The 19,199-nt window shown below is 50.4% G+C and overlaps 1 protein-coding gene across 1 annotated transcript; it reads left to right on the top strand.

Moving 5' to 3' along the window:
- Positions 1-4,106: 4,106 nt before the first annotated feature.
- On the top strand, positions 4,107-14,389 carry klf5l (Kruppel like factor 5 like). The gene is made up of 4 exons (XM_068744651.1): positions 4,107-4,235; positions 7,953-8,832; positions 9,444-9,503; positions 12,606-14,389. The coding sequence occupies exons 1-4, from the start codon at positions 4,143-4,145 to the stop codon at positions 12,782-12,784; spliced, it is 1,212 nt and encodes a 403-aa protein (XP_068600752.1). The 5' UTR covers positions 4,107-4,142; the 3' UTR covers positions 12,785-14,389.
- Positions 14,390-19,199: the final 4,810 nt, after the last annotated feature.

Below are 19,199 nucleotides of genomic sequence, written 5' to 3'. Positions count from 1 at the left end.
CAGCGTCGTCTTTACGTGATCAGCGCCTGTTGTCTGGAGAACGTCTGAGTCTTGGCCCGGTTCTGTCATTCCTGCGGATCCGCTCCAGAACATTCTGTTCACTGTCTGCATGCTGGAGCTGCTGGACTCCGTCCCAGACTGGAGTCTGAACCGGTCCATCACGTTACTGCAGACTAAAGTCTCTGAGCTGCTTTACTGTGCAGTAAAACTTTACCTCAGTGGGACCTGGGTCCAAACCGCCCCGTCCCAAACGTCCCGTCCCGGTCCAAACCGTCCCATCCCAAACCGTCCCGTCCCGGTCTAAACATCCCTAACCCGGTCCAAACCGTCCCGTCCAAACCGCCCCGTCCTGGTCCCAAGCGTCCCGTCCTGGTCCAAAAACCAACCCTTTAAACGCGCTGGGAGTGAAGGTAAAAGAGGGCGGAGCATCGCTGTGACATCACTCCTCTAGTGATTGTTTAATACAGCGTTTACCTGAGGTTAGCTGATGATGTCATATATAATCAATAATGTTTGATGATGTAATCGTCCCATTAACACCGCCCACAATGAACACAGGAACGGCTGTAGGACGGTCTCATGTTGTGTGTCCTCCACCCTGTTCCAAACAAAGGTGAATATAAAGCCCCGCCCCCATACCCTCATGTTGTTTGTATTGGTCATCAGGACATATTTATATTTATTGCCTAATTATACTGAATAATTAAGCATTGTTAGCATGCAAGCTCCACAAAGATGATGCAACATGCTGGCGTAGCATGTTAGCATTAGCGCTGGTGTCGGCACCAAATGCTGCAGAACGAGTTGCGTCAGTCTCAGAACGTTTGTGTAGCGTCGGCGCTTTGATCGTAGCCGGATTCTTCTTCTCCTCTCTATAAACAGAATAAATTAGACCGACCCGCCAGACGTGAAGCCTCGGCGCTGTTTAGCCCGATGGAAGCTACGTGTTAGCATCACGTTTAACGAGCAAGTCTCCGCTAGAAGACGCGGTTCCGCGATCACGTGCCGCCCATTAGCGCCTCCTAGAGGAGCGTTCCTGGTTGTTTTCACTCACACAGACATTTCACTTTATTCTGTTTGTCCTCCAGTTAAATGACGGATGTAAATATTAAATTCACTCAGGATGGAAAGCTGAGTTAAAATGGTTCAGGAAGGTTGTTGGTTCCATTTCTATCTCAGGCGGAACGAAGGAAAAACCTCAGCGGAATATTTCTGATATCGTCTCTGACTAAAGATTCATCACCGGTTCTACCTGCTGGAACAAGACGCACCACACAGTCAGGGTCGCGGCTCACTTCCTGTGTTACGTGTTACATCATCAAAAGGACCGATGGGTGGGTGGACTCGGGTCCTCCAGAGAACCGTTTCCTGCATCCATGTTGTACTTCCTTTTATGGTCCAGTCCGGTCCGGTCTTGTCGGGTCCAGTTCGGTCTAGTCCGGTCCAGTCCGGTCCAGTCCAGTCCGGTCCAGTCTGGTTCAGTTCGGTCCAGTCCAGTACGGTCCAGTCCAGTCCGGTCCAGTCTGGTTCAGTTCGGTCCAGTCCAGTACGGTCCAGTCCAGTCCGGTCCAGTCTGGTTCAGTTCGGTCCAGTCCAGTACGGTCCAGTCCAGTCTGCTCCGGTCTGGTCCAGTTCAGTAATTATAAACATGTTCAGTAGTAATAAACATGTTCAGTACTAATAAACATGTTCAGCAGTAATAAACATGTTCAGTAGCAATAAACATGTTCAGCAGTAATAAACATGTTCAGCAGTAATAAACATGTTCAGCAGTAATAAACATGTCCAGTAGTAATAAACATGTCCAGTAGTAATAAACATGTCCAGTAGTAATAAACATGTTCAGCAGTAATAAACATGTTCAGCAGTAATAAACATGTTCAGTAGTAATAAACATGTTCAGTAGTAATAAACATGTTCAGCAGTAATAAACATGTTCAGTAGTAATAAACATGTTCAGTAGTAATAAACATGTCCAGTAGTAATAAACATGTCCAGTAGTAATAAACATGTCCAGTAGCAATAAACATGTCCAGTAGTAATAAACATGTTCAGCAGTAATAAACATGTTCAGTAGTAATAAACATGTCCAGTAGTAATAAACATGTCCAGTAGTAATAAACATGTCCAGTAGTAATAAACATGTCCAGTAGTAATAAACATGTTCAGTAGTAATAAACATGTTCAGTAGTAATAAACATGTTCAGTAGTAATAAACATGTTCAGCAGTAATACACATGTTCAGTAGTAATAAACATGTCCAGTAGTAATAAACATGTTCAGTAGTAATAAACATGTTCAGTAGTAATAAACATGTCCAGTAGTAATAAACATGTCCAGTAGTAATAAACATGTCCAGTAGTAATAAACATGTCCAGTAGTAATAAACATGTCCAGTAATTATAAACATGTTCAGTAGTAATAAACATGTTCAGTACTAATAAACATGTTCAGCAGTAATAAACATGTTCAGCAGCAATAAACATGTTCAGCAGTAATAAACATGTTCAGCAGTAATAAACATGTCCAGTAGTAATAAACATGTTCAGCAGTAATAAACATGTTCAGCAGTAATAAACATGTTCAGTAGTAATAAACATGTCCAGTAGTAATAAACATGTTCAGCAGTAATAAACATGTTCAGCAGTAATAAACATGTTCAGTAGTAATAAACATGTTCAGTAGTAATAAACATGTTCAGCAGTAATAAACATGTTCAGTAGTAATAAACATGTTCAGTAGTAATAAACATGTCCAGTAGTAATAAACATGTCCAGTAGTAATAAACATGTCCAGTAGCAATAAACATGTCCAGTAGTAATAAACATGTTCAGCAGTAATAAACATGTTCAGTAGTAATAAACATGTTCAGCAGCAATAAACATGTTCAGCAGTAATAAACATGTTCAGCAGTAATAAACATGTCCAGTAGTAATAAACATGTTCAGCAGTAATAAACATGTTCAGCAGTAATAAACATGTTCAGTAGTAATAAACATGTTCAGTAGTAATAAACATGTTCAGCAGTAATAAACATGTTCAGTAGTAATAAACATGTTCAGTAGTAATAAACATGTCCAGTAGTAATAAACATGTCCAGTAGTAATAAACATGTCCAGTAGCAATAAACATGTCCAGTAGTAATAAACATGTTCAGCAGTAATAAACATGTTCAGTAGTAATAAACATGTTCAGTAGTAATAAACATGTCCAGTAGTAATAAACATGTCCAGCAGTAATAAACATGTTCAGCAGTAATAAACATGTTCAGCAGTAATAAACATGTTCAGTAGTAATAAACATGTTCAGTAGTAATAAACATGTCCAGCAGTAATAAACATGTTCAGCAGTAATAAACATGTTCAGTAGTAATAAACATGTTCAGTAGTAATAAACATGTCCAGCAGTAATAAACATGTTCAGTAGTAATAAACATGTTCAGTAGTAATAAACATGTCCAGTAGTAATAAACATGTCCAGTAGTAATAAACATGTCCAGTAGTAATAAACATGTTCAGTAGTAATAAACATGTCCAGCAGTAATAAACATGTTCAGCAGTAATAAACATGTTCAGCAGTAATAAACATGTTCAGTAGTAATAAACATGTTCAGTAGTAATAAACATGTCCAGCAGTAATAAACATGTTCAGCAGTAATAAACATGTTCAGTAGTAATAAACATGTTCAGTAGTAATAAACATGTTCAGTAGTAATAAACATGTCCAGCAGTAATAAACATGTTCAGCAGTAATAAACATGTTCAGTAGTAATAAACATGTTCAGTAGTAATAAACATGTTTAGTAGTAATAAACATGTTCAGTAGTAATAAACATGTCCAGCAGGTGATGACCTTAATTAAATGAAATTTAAATAGAAATAGAAATAAACAAATCTCGTGAAAGTGATTCTCCCCCCGTTTGTGGTTGAAACGTTTTCCACTCCTGCAGCTATTTGTTTCTCAGGTGAGTCCCTCCCTCCTCGCAGCTGATTGGCCCTCGTCAGCTCCAGGTGGCAGGTCCGGACATGAGTTCAGGTGTATCCTACCTTCGGCTCAGAAGAGAGGGCGGCCCGTGGGATTATTCCGCAGTGCGCAGCGCCACGATCCTGTTTTACCTGCGACTCACCTGAAGGTTATTCGTGATGTCAGAAGAGCGCGCGGTGTTCACGCAGCTGAAGCCGGTGCGGATGGCTGGAGCCGAGGACGCGTGCGTGTTCGAGGACGTCAAGCCCGCGGTGAGAGTCGGGAACCGGGAACCGGGAACCGGGAACCGGAGCTCCGGCCTGGTCCAGTCGTGCTCGCGAGGCGCGTACCTGCTGCAGGTGTTTGGCTCGGATTACGCCGCTGCAGGCTGATCGCGCTTTACCTGCCGGGCAGCTTTTACCTGTGAGAGGAAGCGGCTCAAAGTCCGACACGCACCTGACGCGGCGGGGAACGCTCACCTGGGGCGCGTGAACGCGGCTCGGGCGTTCAGGCCTTTACCGGAAACGTTTCTTTGTAGATCTGTGAAGCAGGTAAACATCGACTTTAGGAATGTTTACCTGTAAACACGCTGTGGGGGGGGGGGCTGTCACAGTAGCGTGGATCCGATCACGTGATGAAGGAGCAGGTTGACGCGCGCGCCGCCTCGTCATGATCCGGGTTCGTTTTGATCGCATTTGGTCACGTGATCCCGTTCGAGACTGTTTCGATCCGGTGGAACCGGACCGGCTGGTTCCGGGTTGCTGCTCTGTGGGACATACCTGTTGAGCCAGGTGTGTCCCACCTCCGGTTCGTGGCGACCCCGGGGCAGCTGGGCCGGGTGTCCTGAGAAGCTCGATAAACCGGCCGGCAGGTGTGTTCAGCGTACCTGACCCGTGAGCGCCCCCTGAACGGTCCCGAGCTCCGACCCCTCCCTTCCTTTTGTTGTTTTTATTTGTGTCGTTTTATTCTGGATTAAATCTGAAGCCGCTTCTGGGCAGTAATTCCAGAATAAAACGCTGACGAGACCCGTTTCCAGCGGGCAGCGCCGGAGCGGGGTGCAGTCACGCCGAATGATCAAACGGCGTGCTGGGACCGGGATGGGACCGGGATGGGACCGGCTGGGACCGGCCTGGGACCGGCTTGGACCGGGCTGGGACCGGAATGGGACCGGCTTGGACGGTTCTGGGACGGTTCTGGGACGGTTCTGCTTTGAATAACGCTTTGACTTACAGGACGACTCGCTCGCGTGATTTGCATCAGAGCAAATGTCGACAGCCGGCGAGTCTGAGCTCGCACGGCGCCGTCTGACGTGATGTCATCGTTCTGAAGCTAGCAGGCGCCGTTAGGGAGAGAACCCGGAGGGAACCCACGCAGACACGGGGAGAACCCGGAGAGAACCCACGCAGACACGGGGAGAACCCGGAGAGAACCCACGCAGACACGGAGAGAACCCGGAGGGAACCCACGCAGACACGGGGAGAACCCGGAGGGAACCCACGCAGACACGGGGAGAACCCGGAGAGAACCCAGGCAGACACGGGGAGAACCCGGAGAGAACCCACGCAGACACGGGGAGAACCCGGAGAGAACCCACGCAGACACAGGGAGAACCCGGAGAGAACCCACGCAGACAAATCGGTCCTGGTATCAGGTTGCCAGGTCGGAGACTCATTGTTTGGTTTGATGATGTCATTGTTACCCATCATGCCCGGCGGGCTCTTTAATGGCTCCGAACCAAAACAAGCCGACGTCATTTTGTCAGGATGATCTGGAAGTGGGCGGCGCCATCGTCAGCGGCGTTCCCGCCGTGATTGGGTTCTACGTGAACGATGCTAACGTTAGCTTCGGCTGTATTTAGTGTTCATCCAGGTGTTTCCTCAGGTGAGACATGCTAACGTGCGCTAGCTAACGCTAGCGATGGACGCTCACCTTTCCCGAGCGGAACCATAAAGCATCCGACGGTCGAGCCGTTTACAGGAAGTGAGCCGGACCTCCGCGGGGGGACGTCCTGAACCGGGACTGGGACCTGTGAAAGAGACTCGAACCCATGAAGGATGGGCATGTTGGACCAAAGACCGGAAAGCCCCCCCCCCCGTCCCATAAAGACGCCGCGGCCCGATAAGAGCCGCTATGAGGCGGGTTCTGAGCGGAGGTCGTTCAGCGTTCAGGTTCTCCAATTATTAACCGCCGGTCTGGAAGATGGGCTCGTCTCCGAGCAACCGGGGGCGGGGGGCGGGGGGCCTGGGCTTGGACCGTTTAACGGCACGCAGGACGGGAAGCTTCAAAAAGACGGCCCAACCAGGAACCGTTGGATCGGGCCGGGAGGCGTGGCCTGACTTCTCGAAGGCGAGGCCAATGAATTCTGTCCATCTGTAAACAAACGGGTTGATCACGTGACCTCCGAGCAGCGATTTGATAGGCTGCTGTTCTTTGACATCAGCCAATCGCGTGGATGGATCTGCTGCTCAAAGGAAATTGTTGTTTCCATGGAAACGGGTTTGGTTTGTTTCTGTCTGTCTGTCTGTCTGCTGGATGGATCTGGATCAATAAAACCTGGAGATGGTCCTGGTCTAGCTTGGATCCATTAAATCCTGAGTTTGATCCGGATTCCCGTCCGGATCCGGAAACATCTGGATTTTCCCATTTACTTATGAAGGGGTCCGATCAGGACCACCATGAAACGCGTCCTGGTTCTGATCCAGACCCCGTTGGGAGGGGGCGGTCCAGGGGTGGAGCGAAGGACGGCTGAATGTGTCCCGTCTGCTTCGGCGCCGCCCCCCCCGGACCGGGGGTTGCTGGTCCTGGACCGGTTGGGTTCTGGGTTGAGGTTTCTCTTGAGGCTTTCTCCACCTTCATTGTTTGCTGAAGGTGAGTCGGCGGTGATTGTGATAGGCTCCTCCCCTCCTTCAGCCTTTGTTTTGCTTTTCTTTGCCTCCGTTCATCCAATCAGCTCCATCCGCCACCTCTTCGGAGGCGACGCCCACACCTGCGTGCAGCGTGTCATTGGTTGAAAGCTGTCTCCCAGTCCACCGTCCAACCAGGTAACCCCTCTGGCTCCGCCTCCAGGTCTCACCTGGCTGGATGTAGATGGATGGATGCGTTTGTGTAGGACCGGCGCCTCCTCCTCCTCCTCCTGCTCCTCCTCCTCCTCCTCCTGCTCCTCCTCCGGTGTTTAATTCTCCGGCGATGCTTCGAGGTCGGCTCCGCTCCGCTCCGGCTCCGCTCCGGCTCCGGGTCGTGGCGGTTGGCGGTTGGTCAGGGCAGTGAGCTCCACTGGGAAACAGGAATGTTAGGCATGAAGGGGGGGGGGGGGGGGGGCGATGGAGGGGGCGGAGCTCCTGGTACCAACATCTCTCGGACGGCCTTAATAGTTCCCGTCTCCGTTAATCCCTCCCCCGTCTCGCCGTCATTCATCCAAAGATCCTGAAATCCATCCCAACTTTATTTAAATGGACGGAACCACGACCACGAGGACAGGTAGGAAGGAGAGAGAGATGGGGACAGGTAGGAGGGAGAGACGAGGACAGGTAGGAGGGAGAGAGAGATGGGGACAGGTAGGAGGGAGAGACGAGGACAGGTAGGAGGGAGAGAGAGATGGGGACAGGTAGGAGGGAGAGACGAGGACAGGTAGGAGGGAGAGAGAGATGGGGACAGGTAGGAGGGAGAGACGAGGACAGGTAGGAGGGAGAGAGAGATGGGGACAGGTAGGAGGGAGAGACGAGGACAGGTAGGAGGGAGAGACGAGGACAGGTAGGAGGGAGAGAGAGATGGGGACAGGTAGGAGGGAGAGACGAGGAGCAGACACAAACAAGCCACTGACTAAAGAGCTGCTATGTAAAGCTATGAATGCTAATGCTAACAGGAAGTCCTCATTGGTCCCAGAAGGGCGTGTCCACGTGCTGCAGCTTGATCGCTGTCCCCTGAGCGGTTTTACTGGGACGCTCCAGACGGGCGTCGTCCTCTAACTGTCCCCGCTTTGTGTCTTTCAGACTCAGCTGGAGTTGGACAAGTACCTCCCCCAGGTCGGTCCTCTCCTGAGTCTCCCCACCGAGTCCACGGACAGGAAGTACCGCCGAGAGAGCGCCTCCGTGGTGGACGAGTACTTCTCTGAGGACAAAGCCGTCCCCTACAGCCTGAACATCAACGTGATCCTCCCCGGCACCACGCACCTGCGCACCGGCCTCTACCGGCCCAGCAGCAAGACCCTGACCCCCCAGCAGATAAAGACGGAGCCCGGGCTGGAGGTGCCCTGCTCCGCCGCCCCCCAGGCCCTGCCGGACTTCACCTCCGTCTTCAGCGTCCCGCCTGTGGTCAACAACGTCTTTATCAAACCGGACATGCGGTCCAGAGGCGCGGTGGGCGTCCCCCCCGGCCCCCAGCAGCATCTGGACTCGGAGCTTCACATCGGGCCCCCGGCCCCCCAGCAGCAGGTCTACCACATGCCCATCTCCAGCTGTGCCGACCTCACCATGACTCTGTCCCACCCCAGCCCAGCCCACGGCCCCCCCGGCGCCAGAACCATGATGAACCTCGGGAGCGGTAGCTACATGATGGCAGAGCAGCCCCATCACCACGGTTACTACCAGCCCCCCCCGGCCGGCTCGGCCCAGAACACGGGGCCCCACAGTCTGCCGCCGTCGCCCCCCAACTCGCAGCCCGGCAGCCCGGACGGCCGTGCGGACCCGCTCGGCGTGGCGGCCCCGGCGCCGCCGCCGTACCGGCAGCGTCTGGGAGGGATCAAGATCACGGGGCTGTCCCCCCACGCCCTGCTGATGACGCACGGACAGGGCGTCCTCACGGGGCCCAAGTACAACCGGCGGAACAACCCCGAGCTGGAGAAGAGGCGGGTCCACTTCTGCGACTTCCCAGGTAATCCATTAGTGAGCGCTAATGCTAACAGCATTAGCTAAAACACAACTCTATAGGTGTAGCCACGAATGCTAAAGCTCAAAAACAAGCAGACAGGAAGTGGGCGGAGCCTTACTTTCATACTCGCCGCGTCGCTACGCCGACGGCAGCGTTTTACTGGCTTGTTTTTGGGGGGGCGGGGCTCATACCAGGTACTATCACCAAGTACCGCTGTAGTACTGCTACCCGTAGCGTCGCTATCCAGGCCTTCCAGTCTGCATCCATTATCTGCCCCGCCACACCCAGGGTAAATAACGAGGCCCATTATCAGCCGGGGCGGGGCCACCGTGTAAAGCCCCGCCCCGGATCGATTTCACTCGTCCCGTCCACGCTTTAGCAGGAATGATCCGTCCGATCAACATCCGGGTGAAGACGCATCAGAAAAACAAAGACGTGCTAATTCAACCTGAACGATCACCCGTAGGTGGGCGTGGCCTGTCGCCCCACGTCATTCATTAATAAAAACATGTTTGGAACCTTTCCTACCAAAGCTGAGACGTCACTAAGACGAGCTGGAGGACGTCTCCATGTCCCCCAGGTGAACAGTGTCTTCTTCTGTGGTTCCTTTTCAGGCTGTACCAAAGTTTACACAAAGAGCTCCCACCTGAAGGCTCACCAACGGACGCACACAGGTAAGAGTGACGGACGAGCGCCGACTGGTGATTGGCTGAAGGATGTGGATTCATGCAACATAGCATAGCGTTAGCTTTCTGGTTTACAGCTATCCGTTGAACCTTTTAGCATAGCGTTAGCTTTCTGGTTTACAGCTATCCGTTGAACCTTTTAGCATAGCGTTAGCTTTCTGGTTTACAGCTATCCGTTGAACCTTTTAGCATAGCGTTAGCTTTTGGCTCACAGCTGCAGTTGTCTTGAATCCTGCTAGCTTGTTTTTTGTCTGAAGAAAAGCCTCGTTAAAAAGCTGCTTGTCGTCCAGAGACGTAAATAGTTGAGTTGTTTTGATGTAGAAATGCTAGCTCGTTAGCACAACGCTAGCTTGTCAGACTAGCTTGTTAAAACTCGTTACGTAGCCTCTCGCTGTAAGGTTGGTTTCAGTCCCCATCAATAACCGATCAGCCTCGGAGCGCCTTCGTTGGGATTACTGGTAAAACCCGGAGGGAGTTCCGTTCATGAACCGGGTCGGAACGGCGCCGTCTCAGACATCCGGTTCTGTGGCTTCTCCCAGCGTTCTGTCTCCCGCACTCAGCGGCCATCCAGGAACGAAGAGGAGTGGGAATGAAGAAGAGGAGTGGGATTAGCTTGCTCAGGAGGTTCGGTTTTCCCCCGGCGTGCTCGTACCTGCCGCCACTCTGACGGGAACAAAGGAGGGGGAGGGAGGTGAGAAGAAAGGCGGGAAGGCAGAACCAGTTCCTCCTGCTTTTCCGTCTCTCTGAGGATGGAGGAGGAAGCTGGAACGTTTGCAGAATGGGGGGAGGCGGGTTTGTTCTGTAAGGCGATACCTGTGGCAGCATGACACCTGGATTTAGCAGATTTACTCGCGTGATAAAACCTCCTCCGATGTGAAAGCTTTGCAAACAGATGTCTGTCGGTCATAAACCGATAAGATGAGGCTTTATAGATCCCGGGAGGGAAGTTGGGTTGTGGCAGCAGCGTCGCCGCTAGCGTACAAAGCTAAGGGAACGTCTAAGGGAACGTCTCCGCAGGTTCAGACGGCTAGCTAGTGTTAAAATAAATTAGCCCGCAGCCAGGTGACCTGGCGCTGTTAGCGCTGGGTCGTCGTTGAACAACAAAGTCGTTTAGCGACAGGTGCTCAGAACAGAACTCCGTCGCCAAGTCGGGACCAGCTGTACCCGATTACGTTATCGGAGCGATTGTAGCACAAAGCTACATTTCCCGTGTCTTTAAACTCTTCTTATCCTGACGTGATCGTTGTTCATCCTCCTGGGAAAAAAAGCACAAATAAATCAACGAGCTAGCCTTGGCACAAGGAGCCTGTGTTAGCATGCTACATAGCTAACAATAGTCAGCCCTTATTTGTAATGTTATCTAAGCTAGCAAGGATGACTAACGTATTTGTAGCTCCAACAGACGCTCTGAGTTTTATAAATGTCCCTTATAATCCTCTGACTCCGCCCACACACCATCATGATGTTAGCACTTCTAACCTGAGGAAACACCTGGTCAAATACTGCAGCTAATGTTAGCAGTTAATGTTAGCACGTTAAGCATGTTAAGTCCACTATGGAGCTTCATGCTAGTCCAGCTATGTTTTTATCTGTATTTTATTTACAGCTCTTTTCTTATTTATTCTCTTCCTGGTTGTAGAAAGTTTTCCCGCTTGATCGGTTGTCCCTTTGCTTGGACGAGTCCACGCCTTCGGTCCACATGAAATACGTGAGATAGCAGAAACATTATGGCCTCATTACGCCTGGAACGCGGCGGCGTCTTTGTCTTCGTGGCCGCCGTCTTCGTCTCGTTGACTTTAATGAACCTCAAACAATGTTCAAGGAAGTGGGAAAGAATTCCTGCATTCATTTAGCCCCGCCTCCATGGTAACCGCCCACCTTATCGGTGGAGGATCTTTATTTGAGTTTATTTGAGTTCCCTGGAGGCCTGATGGGGCCGCTGAGCAGGAAGTTCAATCTGGTGATCCGATAAAAGGTCCTGACCCGGCGTCGGGAGTCGGGAGGTGCCCGTGGTCGGACGCAGGTCGGACGCAGGACGTCGCCGTTAAAGTGGCTAAAAACAGCCCCGTGGGCCCCGTTGGGCCCCGTTGGCTCCCGTTGGGCCGGTTGGCCCCCGTTGGCCCCCGTTGGCCCCGCGGGCCCCGTTGGCTCCCGTTGGCCCCGTGGGCCCCGTTGGCTCCCGTTGGGCCGGTTGGCCCCCGTTGGCCCCCGTCGGCCCCCGTTGGCCCCGCGGGCCCCGTTGGCTCCCGTTGGCCCCGTGGGCCCCGTTGGCTCCCGTTGGGCCGGTTGGCTCCCGTTGGCCCCGTGGGCCCCGTTGGCTCCCGTTGGGCCGGTTGGCTCCCGTTGGCCCCGTTGGCCCCGTTGGCCCCCATTGGCCCCGCCCTTATCTCCTCGCCGCCGTGCTTGTGGCGTGACAGACGACTGAGCTGTTTGCTCAGCAGCCTGTTGATGATTAGCTCGCCGTTGGGCGGCGGCGGGTTCAGAGTGTTGAGGGTTCGTCGCTCTTCTGACTGGGGGCGTGTTTGATTACCTCACCAAGGGTTGTTAGCAGGATTACATAAAACCTGCTGGATGGATCTGGGTCAATAAAATCTGAAGATGGTCCAGGTCCAACTTGGATCCATTAAATTCTGAAAGATAGAAACGTCTGGATTTTCCCATTTACTTATAATTCAGAAAATCCTATCTTGTAAATCCTGCATTAAATTAACTCACCAGACATCCCAGTCACGAAGGGGTCCGATCTGAACCATCATGTCTCCTGGTTCTGATCCAGAATGAGGTCAGGAACAAATATTACATTTTAACATTAAACCATTTCTGGATTAAGAATCACTTAAAAATAAAACTCAGCTCTGATTCACTGACTTTTCATGTTGGTGCTTAAAGATACCAGAACAATCTAGAACCTTCTGGTGCTGATCCAGATCACCGTGTGGATCCAGTTAGGAGGGGGACGAGCTGCTAACGTAGCTAACATTAGCATGTCTAATCTGAGGAAAGCTGGTGAAATACTGTAGCTAGCGTTAGCACGACTGTAGCCGCGCTGATGCCGTTAGCGCTAACGGTTTGTGCCGCCCTCTCTTCCAGGTGAGAAGCCGTACCGTTGCACGTGGGACAACTGCGACTGGCGTTTCGCCCGGTCGGACGAGCTCACCCGACACTACCGGAAACACACCGGCGCCAAACCGTTCAAGTGCATCTCCTGCAGCCGCTGCTTCTCTCGCTCCGACCACCTGGCCCTGCACATGAAGCGTCACCAGAACTAGCACGCCCACACACACCTGTAGATACAAGCACACACACGCAGCGGCAGCCGTAAGCCAATCAGAGCCTGCTTCATCCCGGAGCGCCGACGCTAACAGAGGCTAACCGATTGGATTACCGTTGGCTGAGCTTTCACCGAACAGTTTGATGCATCTATATTCCAAGCTAACGGCTAACAAATGACGGATTTAAAAAATAAATGCATAAATATCCGAAAATCCAAAGTAATATTAGACGAAAAGAATAAAGTCAACATCTTTAATGATCGTAAAAGTGGAACGAGGAAAACGGGTGAACGGCGAGCGAGGCGCTCCGAGACGGCGGCGGCTCGAAACGAGAACATTCACGCAGACTCGGCTCTTTACATCCGATCCTTTCATCATCATCATCATCATCACTTTCAGCATGTTTTATCAATTTGAAATGGATTTCCTTTGTAAATATTTGTTTATAAGTTTGTATCGAGATTTATACTTGACTTTTTTTACTTCGAATGTTAATATCAGACGTCATATCCATACAAACAATAACAGTCTCCATAGCAACGTACCTGAGCGCGGGTTCTTCCTGTCAAACCATTTGCCAATGTTTGCATACATGACATCACCAGTTGCCACAGCAACCGGGCTCCTGTTGAGATGATTCCTGGCCAGGCTAACGAGCGGCGCGGCTAACGGGATGAACGGCGGGTTAGCTTGACGACGTTTGTACGAGAACGGGAGAATGGAACGGTGTCGAGGAAATTCAGGAATGAATTCCATGACGTCATCGGCTTTCTCTTCAACGCTGATTTGAAACTCCGCCCAGTATGATGTCACTGTTTTTCTTGACATGCCCTTCAAACCGGCCAATAAGATTATCAGAATCATGTCTGCCTTTTAAATGTCTTCCAGTGGGGCGAGTGATCAATAAAATATCAGCTGATTAGAACGTCGTTCCCGTTGACGCCGAGGCGCTCAGAATGAAATGGAATAAATATTCGTGTTCGTAGAATTTATTTATTTCACCAGAAAACCAGAAAACAAATTCACGCAGTACAAATATCCTCAAACACAAAACCAATAAATGATAATTATATCATAAACAAGTTTTGTATTAGAATTTTAGTTCTCTTTAAATTTAAAGTTAAGCTTAACGGTTTGATTTTATTGAACTTTTGAGTTGTAAAAAATAATCACTGGAAAATTATCTTTGTGTTCGACGTGAATCTAAAACGAGGAGACGTCATCGTCGTCCTAGCTAACGCGACAGTTCGGCTCTCGGACAGGTATTTTAGCCGCTCAGCTAACGGCTAACGGCTAACAGCTAACGGCTAACTCTGCTGCGCCTCTTAAAAAGCAACGGTTTTTGACGATTAAAACAAGCACGACGCGATCGGTCCAGCGTATCTTTATGCCGGTTGCCTCCAGCAGGGGGCGCCCCCCCCCCCCCCCACTGTAATTTCTTCTTTTCCAAGTTGTGGGATTTTAGATTCGCCATGTGAATTCTTGTTTAATTTTTTATACTTGTGTGGAAAATATTTTTTTTATGTACAAATAATTATGAACAACAATAATGTCTTTATTTTTGTTTGTTGTGCAACAGGATGCAGTTAAATAAAAATTCATGTGGAAAATAAAATGGTGGATTATTTGAGTATGAAGTGAGATTCTCCCGGAATGATAATTTAGCTCAAACCCAAACTGTGTAGAACCAGAACCAGAACCAGAACTGGACCAAAACCAGGAACAGGACCAGGACCAGAACCAGAACCAGAACATTTGTTGGTCTTTCAGAATGGACCGGGTCGGTTCAGCAGCCGGACTCTCAGAACCCGGCGGATCGTCCTCTTTGGACCTTTGATCCAGTTTTCGTCGTTTTTGCACAATTGATTTGTACATTTCAGCCCGGCTTCGGGCAGGTGAGACAAAGTCCTGTCTCACCTGGACAATCTGGAGACGTGGGCAGGTTAATCATTCTCTGCAGGTCCGCCGGGACACAAAGGAACCTGCTGCCGTAAAAGCAGGGCGGCTCCGGCTCGGTTCTGCTGGCAACGCCCTGAAACAGCCGCCGGCGTCACTCGCAGCGTGACCTATAGCGAGAACGCACCTGTCCAAAGGGGCGGAGCCATTTATTCCTCTGCTGTTGTGTTTTATAGGATACTTTAATTAGTCCAATATAAAGATCTGCTGCCTCTAAATATGTTCTTGTTGAAGGTGAGACTGTTTGTGTTGGCATGGCAACGCACAGGTAAAACGGGTCGGTCCAGAACCGAGTCAGAGCAGCAGGGATGGATTTATGAGAAGTTTCTTATAATAAAAGAAACAACACGGGCCTGGGGGGGGTGGGTAGCGGTGACGGGGTGTGATGGTGGAGCGGGTCTGGGGGGGTCTGGGCGGGCCTGGGGGGGGGTCTGGGTGGGCCTGGGGGGGGGTGGGGGTGTGATGGTGGAGCGGGTCTGGGGGGGTCTGGGCGGGCCTGGGGGGGGGTGGGGGTGTGATGGTGGAGCGGGTCTGGGGGGATCTGGGGGGGGGGTATGATCTCCGTCTGCTGGTTTAAATATTTGCTACCGCTAGCACCGCAGGCTGTTCCCGGCTGCTAGCTCACCTGACTCACCTGAGGGGCTCGGAGCAGATATTTCCAATCCCAGGGAGAAGCTAGCGGCTATCGTTGTTAGCTCGTGCTAGCGAGCTAGAAACAACGGAATGTTTGTGATTTGTTTGTACGAGATTTCTCTGGGAAGGTAATCGAGACTTTTAATGACATTTTGCTGATTTGATTTTCAGGCAGATCAAAGACGTTGGAAAGAATGTCTGTCTGCAGGAAGTCAAGCTAACGGCGGCGGCGGCTAATCAATCGGGTTGTTCCTGCTTTTCGTCCGGATGCTGAATCCTTACGAGAAGCACTGGATCGTGTTCTGGTTCTGGTTCCGTTCAGTGAGGTAAGCAAGAAGTCGGATAACGTTAGCATAATGATGTAACGTGAACTCTGACCCCGCCCACGCCTGGGCAGGAAAGGAACGCCCGTTAGAACTTGTCTGACTGAACTGAAAGGAAGCAGGAACTCCACGACCCGGCTGTACCTGATGCGTTGCCATGGTAACGGCAGCTGGAAAACATGAAGTTTAGTTTTCAAAGTCACGCAAGTTTTTGATTTATGTCCTCAAAGACAAACAGCATCTGTTTGAGACAGAAATGAGGGACGCTGTCCTGCAGCATCTGTTTGAGACAGAAATGAGGGACGCTGTCCTGCAGCATCTGTTTGAGACAGAAATGAGGGACGCTGTCCTGCAGCATCTGTTTGAGACAGAAATGAGGGACGCTGTCCTGCAGCATCTGTTTGAGACAGAAATGAGGGACGCTGTCCTGCAGCATCGGTTTGAGACAGAAATGAGGGACGCTGTCCTGCAGCATCTGTTTGAGACAGAAATGAAGGACGCTGTCCTGCAGCATCTGTTTGAGACAGAAATGAGGGACGCTGTCCTGCAGCATCTGTTTGAGACAGAAATGAGGGACGCTGTCCTGCAGCATCTGTTCTGACTTTATACATTTAGAATTTCTATAGTAAAACGACGCTTTTATTTTGAAATGATTGTTTTCACGGTTGATATTTTATTTTGATGAATAAATTATTTTGTCTCTTCATTTACTGATATTCTTTGCACGTTTAGGAAGGAGGGCGTGAAGGTCTCATAATGGACCCGCACGCACACACACACACGCGCACACACACACACACACACACACACAGGTACACACACACACACACACACACACACACTTTAAATGACGTCTCGAGATAAACTGCTTCCGGTCTTCCTTCCATTATCTGGAGCAGGGCTCCCTCTAGTGGAGGACACGTCACCTCACAGGCAGGCAGGAGTTCTGATCCGGGAGTATCGATAAAGTGATTGATCCGCTTCCAGCCTGAGCAGAGCAGTCCGGTGGCCCTGAACGCAACCTGATCAGCATCAAGACGCTGATCAGGTTGCGTTCAGGGAGGAACCGAGTCCTCGGTCCGGATCCTGGAGCGGGACGGTCCGGATACCCAGAGAGGGACCGACTCCTCGGTCCGGATACCCAGAGAGGGACCGACTCCTCGGTCCGGATACCCAGAGAGGGACCGAGTCCTCGGTCCGGATCCTGGAGCGGGACGGTCCGGATACCCAGAGAGGAACCGAGTCCTCGGTCCGGATACCCAGAGAGGGACCGAGTCCTCGGTCCGGATACCCAGAGGGGAACCGAGTCCTCGGTCCGGATCCTGGAGCGGGACGGTCCGGATACCCAGAGAGGGACCGAGTCCTCGGTCCGGATACCCAGAGAGGGACCGAGTCCTCGGTCCGGATCCTGGAGCGGGACGGTCCGGATACCCAGAGAGGAACCGAGTCCTCGGTCCGGATACCCAGAGAGGGACCGAGTCCTCGGTCCGGATCCTGGAGCGGGACGGTCCGGATACCCAGAGAGGGACCGAGTCCTCGGTCCGGATCCTGGAGCGGGACGGTCCGGATACCCAGAGAGGGACCGAGTCCTCGGTCCGGATCCTGGAGCGGGACGGTCCGGATACCCAGAGAGGGACCGAGTCCTCGGTCCGGATACCCAGAGAGGGACCGAGTCCTCGGTCCGGATCCTGCACAAATCCGTTCACATCTTCTGTTTGAAGCGACGTTTTGTGTTTATGATGAAACTGGACACCTTTAAGTCGTCTTCCGTCCAAACACACCTGTTTAATACTCAGGTAAATAGAATACCTGTTTAATACTCAGGTAAATATAATATAAACAGACGCGGGGTGAAACTGCACCAAAAACATTTTTATTCTATAAAAGACGGGGAAATACTCACACCTGTACAGGTGAAAGACTTTTAAACACCATCACAGGATCAAAGGCTCACCTGTCCTCACTGATCTTTACACGTTTGTTCTGTACAATACAAAAAACCCAAATACTATTACTGTGATAACTGCATTGCACTGAGTAGACAAAGTACTGGCCCAGAAGTTACTGCATTCAATGGAGAGGAAGTGATCAGTGAGTCGGTCCGGTTCCGGCTCCGGTTCCGGCTCCGGTTCCGGCTCCGGTCCCGGCTCCGGTTCCGGCTCCGGTTCCGGCTCCGGTTCCGGTTCCGGCTCCGGCTCCGGCTCCACAGAACAGAAGATTTAAAACACTGAAGAAAAACCAACAACACTAACGGGAAACACATGCAGCGGTTCCCGGGTCCAACGGTACCGGACCGGGATCAGCACACCTGCATCTGCAGGTTAGCCGCGTTAGCTTAGCTTAAACTATTAGCCGACTTTAAGGGATACACCAGATGAAAGTGGCTTCAAAACAATTACAATGCTAATATTTTGTCTGAGCCCAACAAAAACATCGCCTAAACGTTAACAAAATGGCTGCCATGGCAACAGTACCGCAAGAAAAGAAAGTTTTGTCTTGAGCCAAGAAAAACGCAAACATATTTTCATTTCAATAAAGATATTTTGTGACGCATTCCTGTTGTAAGCTAACAGGATATTAGCATGTTACACCTGGAAGAAGTTTCAATTATTGAAAACTTTGCACCAAAATGTTACTTCTTATAATAAACTTCAAAAGGGGGATAAGAAGTTAGCATATTCTTCTTTTACTGCAATAGGCCGTACTCACACAGCGGCCATTTTCCTCTGATGTCACAGTAAAGTGTGAAGCTCCGCCCTCATTTGGTAGGGGTTTTGCTTTAGCGCTTTATACGCTTTGAGGCCAGAGCAGTCGCACACGAAGGAGCACAATGAAGGAGCCCTGCGGGACCCCACCGGGGGCGCCATTTGATAAACCGCTAGCTAACATCCAAGAGATTTATTTTGAGAGTTTAAATAATTAGATAAATGTTAAAATCTGTGCGACTTCACATTTCAGAAACACTTCGTCTTTCCTGTTGCATCTAGGAATGGAAACGTTAGCTAGCATTAGCTAGCGTTAGCTCACACAGCTAAGAAGTGAGTGTGATGCCAGAGAAAAAATGGCTGCCGTGTGCTCAACCAGGAAGAGGGCGGATCCCCCTGCGTCTCCTCCTTCCGTCCCGGAGTCCGGAGAACGTGGAGCCAGACGTCCGTTAGCCGAAAAAATATTTCATGACGTTTCGCAGATTTTTTTTTTCTTATTTTGACAACCGGACTGAAATTTAACGATGCTTTTCAGGGAACTGTCGGACGCACGGACAAGAAGCTAGTTCATGCAACAAGCGGGCCCGATATCGGAACACACAAAACCAGCGAGAAACATCAAAGCAAGAGGAGGAGGCGAGTCCGGTTAAAAATAGAGATCCACCCGTCACATTTACTCTGCACTTTCTCATTATATACATTTATGTACATTCTCTGTTATTTGTCCTTAATGTCTTACAAAAGAAAGGAAATTGAATCAAACGCATAAACTCTCCTAGAAAGATGTGCTTAGTG

Source organism: Brachionichthys hirsutus, chromosome 10 (genome assembly GCF_040956055.1).
Source record: "Brachionichthys hirsutus isolate HB-005 chromosome 10, CSIRO-AGI_Bhir_v1, whole genome shotgun sequence".
Taxonomy (NCBI): Eukaryota; Metazoa; Chordata; class Actinopteri; order Lophiiformes; family Brachionichthyidae; genus Brachionichthys; species Brachionichthys hirsutus.
Note: the sequence above shows the minus strand (reverse complement) of the source record. Positions and strands in the feature narration are given on the sequence as shown.

Coding starts and splice junctions, on each gene's coding strand:
- klf5l (XM_068744651.1), top strand. CDS start 4,143: ATGTCAGAAGAGCGCGCGGTGTTCACGCAGCTGAAGCCGGTGCGGATG. Junction 8,833..9,443: donor CCACTTCTGCGACTTCCCAG/GTAATCCATTAG, acceptor GTTCCTTTTCAG/GCTGTACCAAAGTTTACACA. Junction 9,504..12,605: donor TCACCAACGGACGCACACAG/GTAAGAGTGACG, acceptor CCTCTCTTCCAG/GTGAGAAGCCGTACCGTTGC.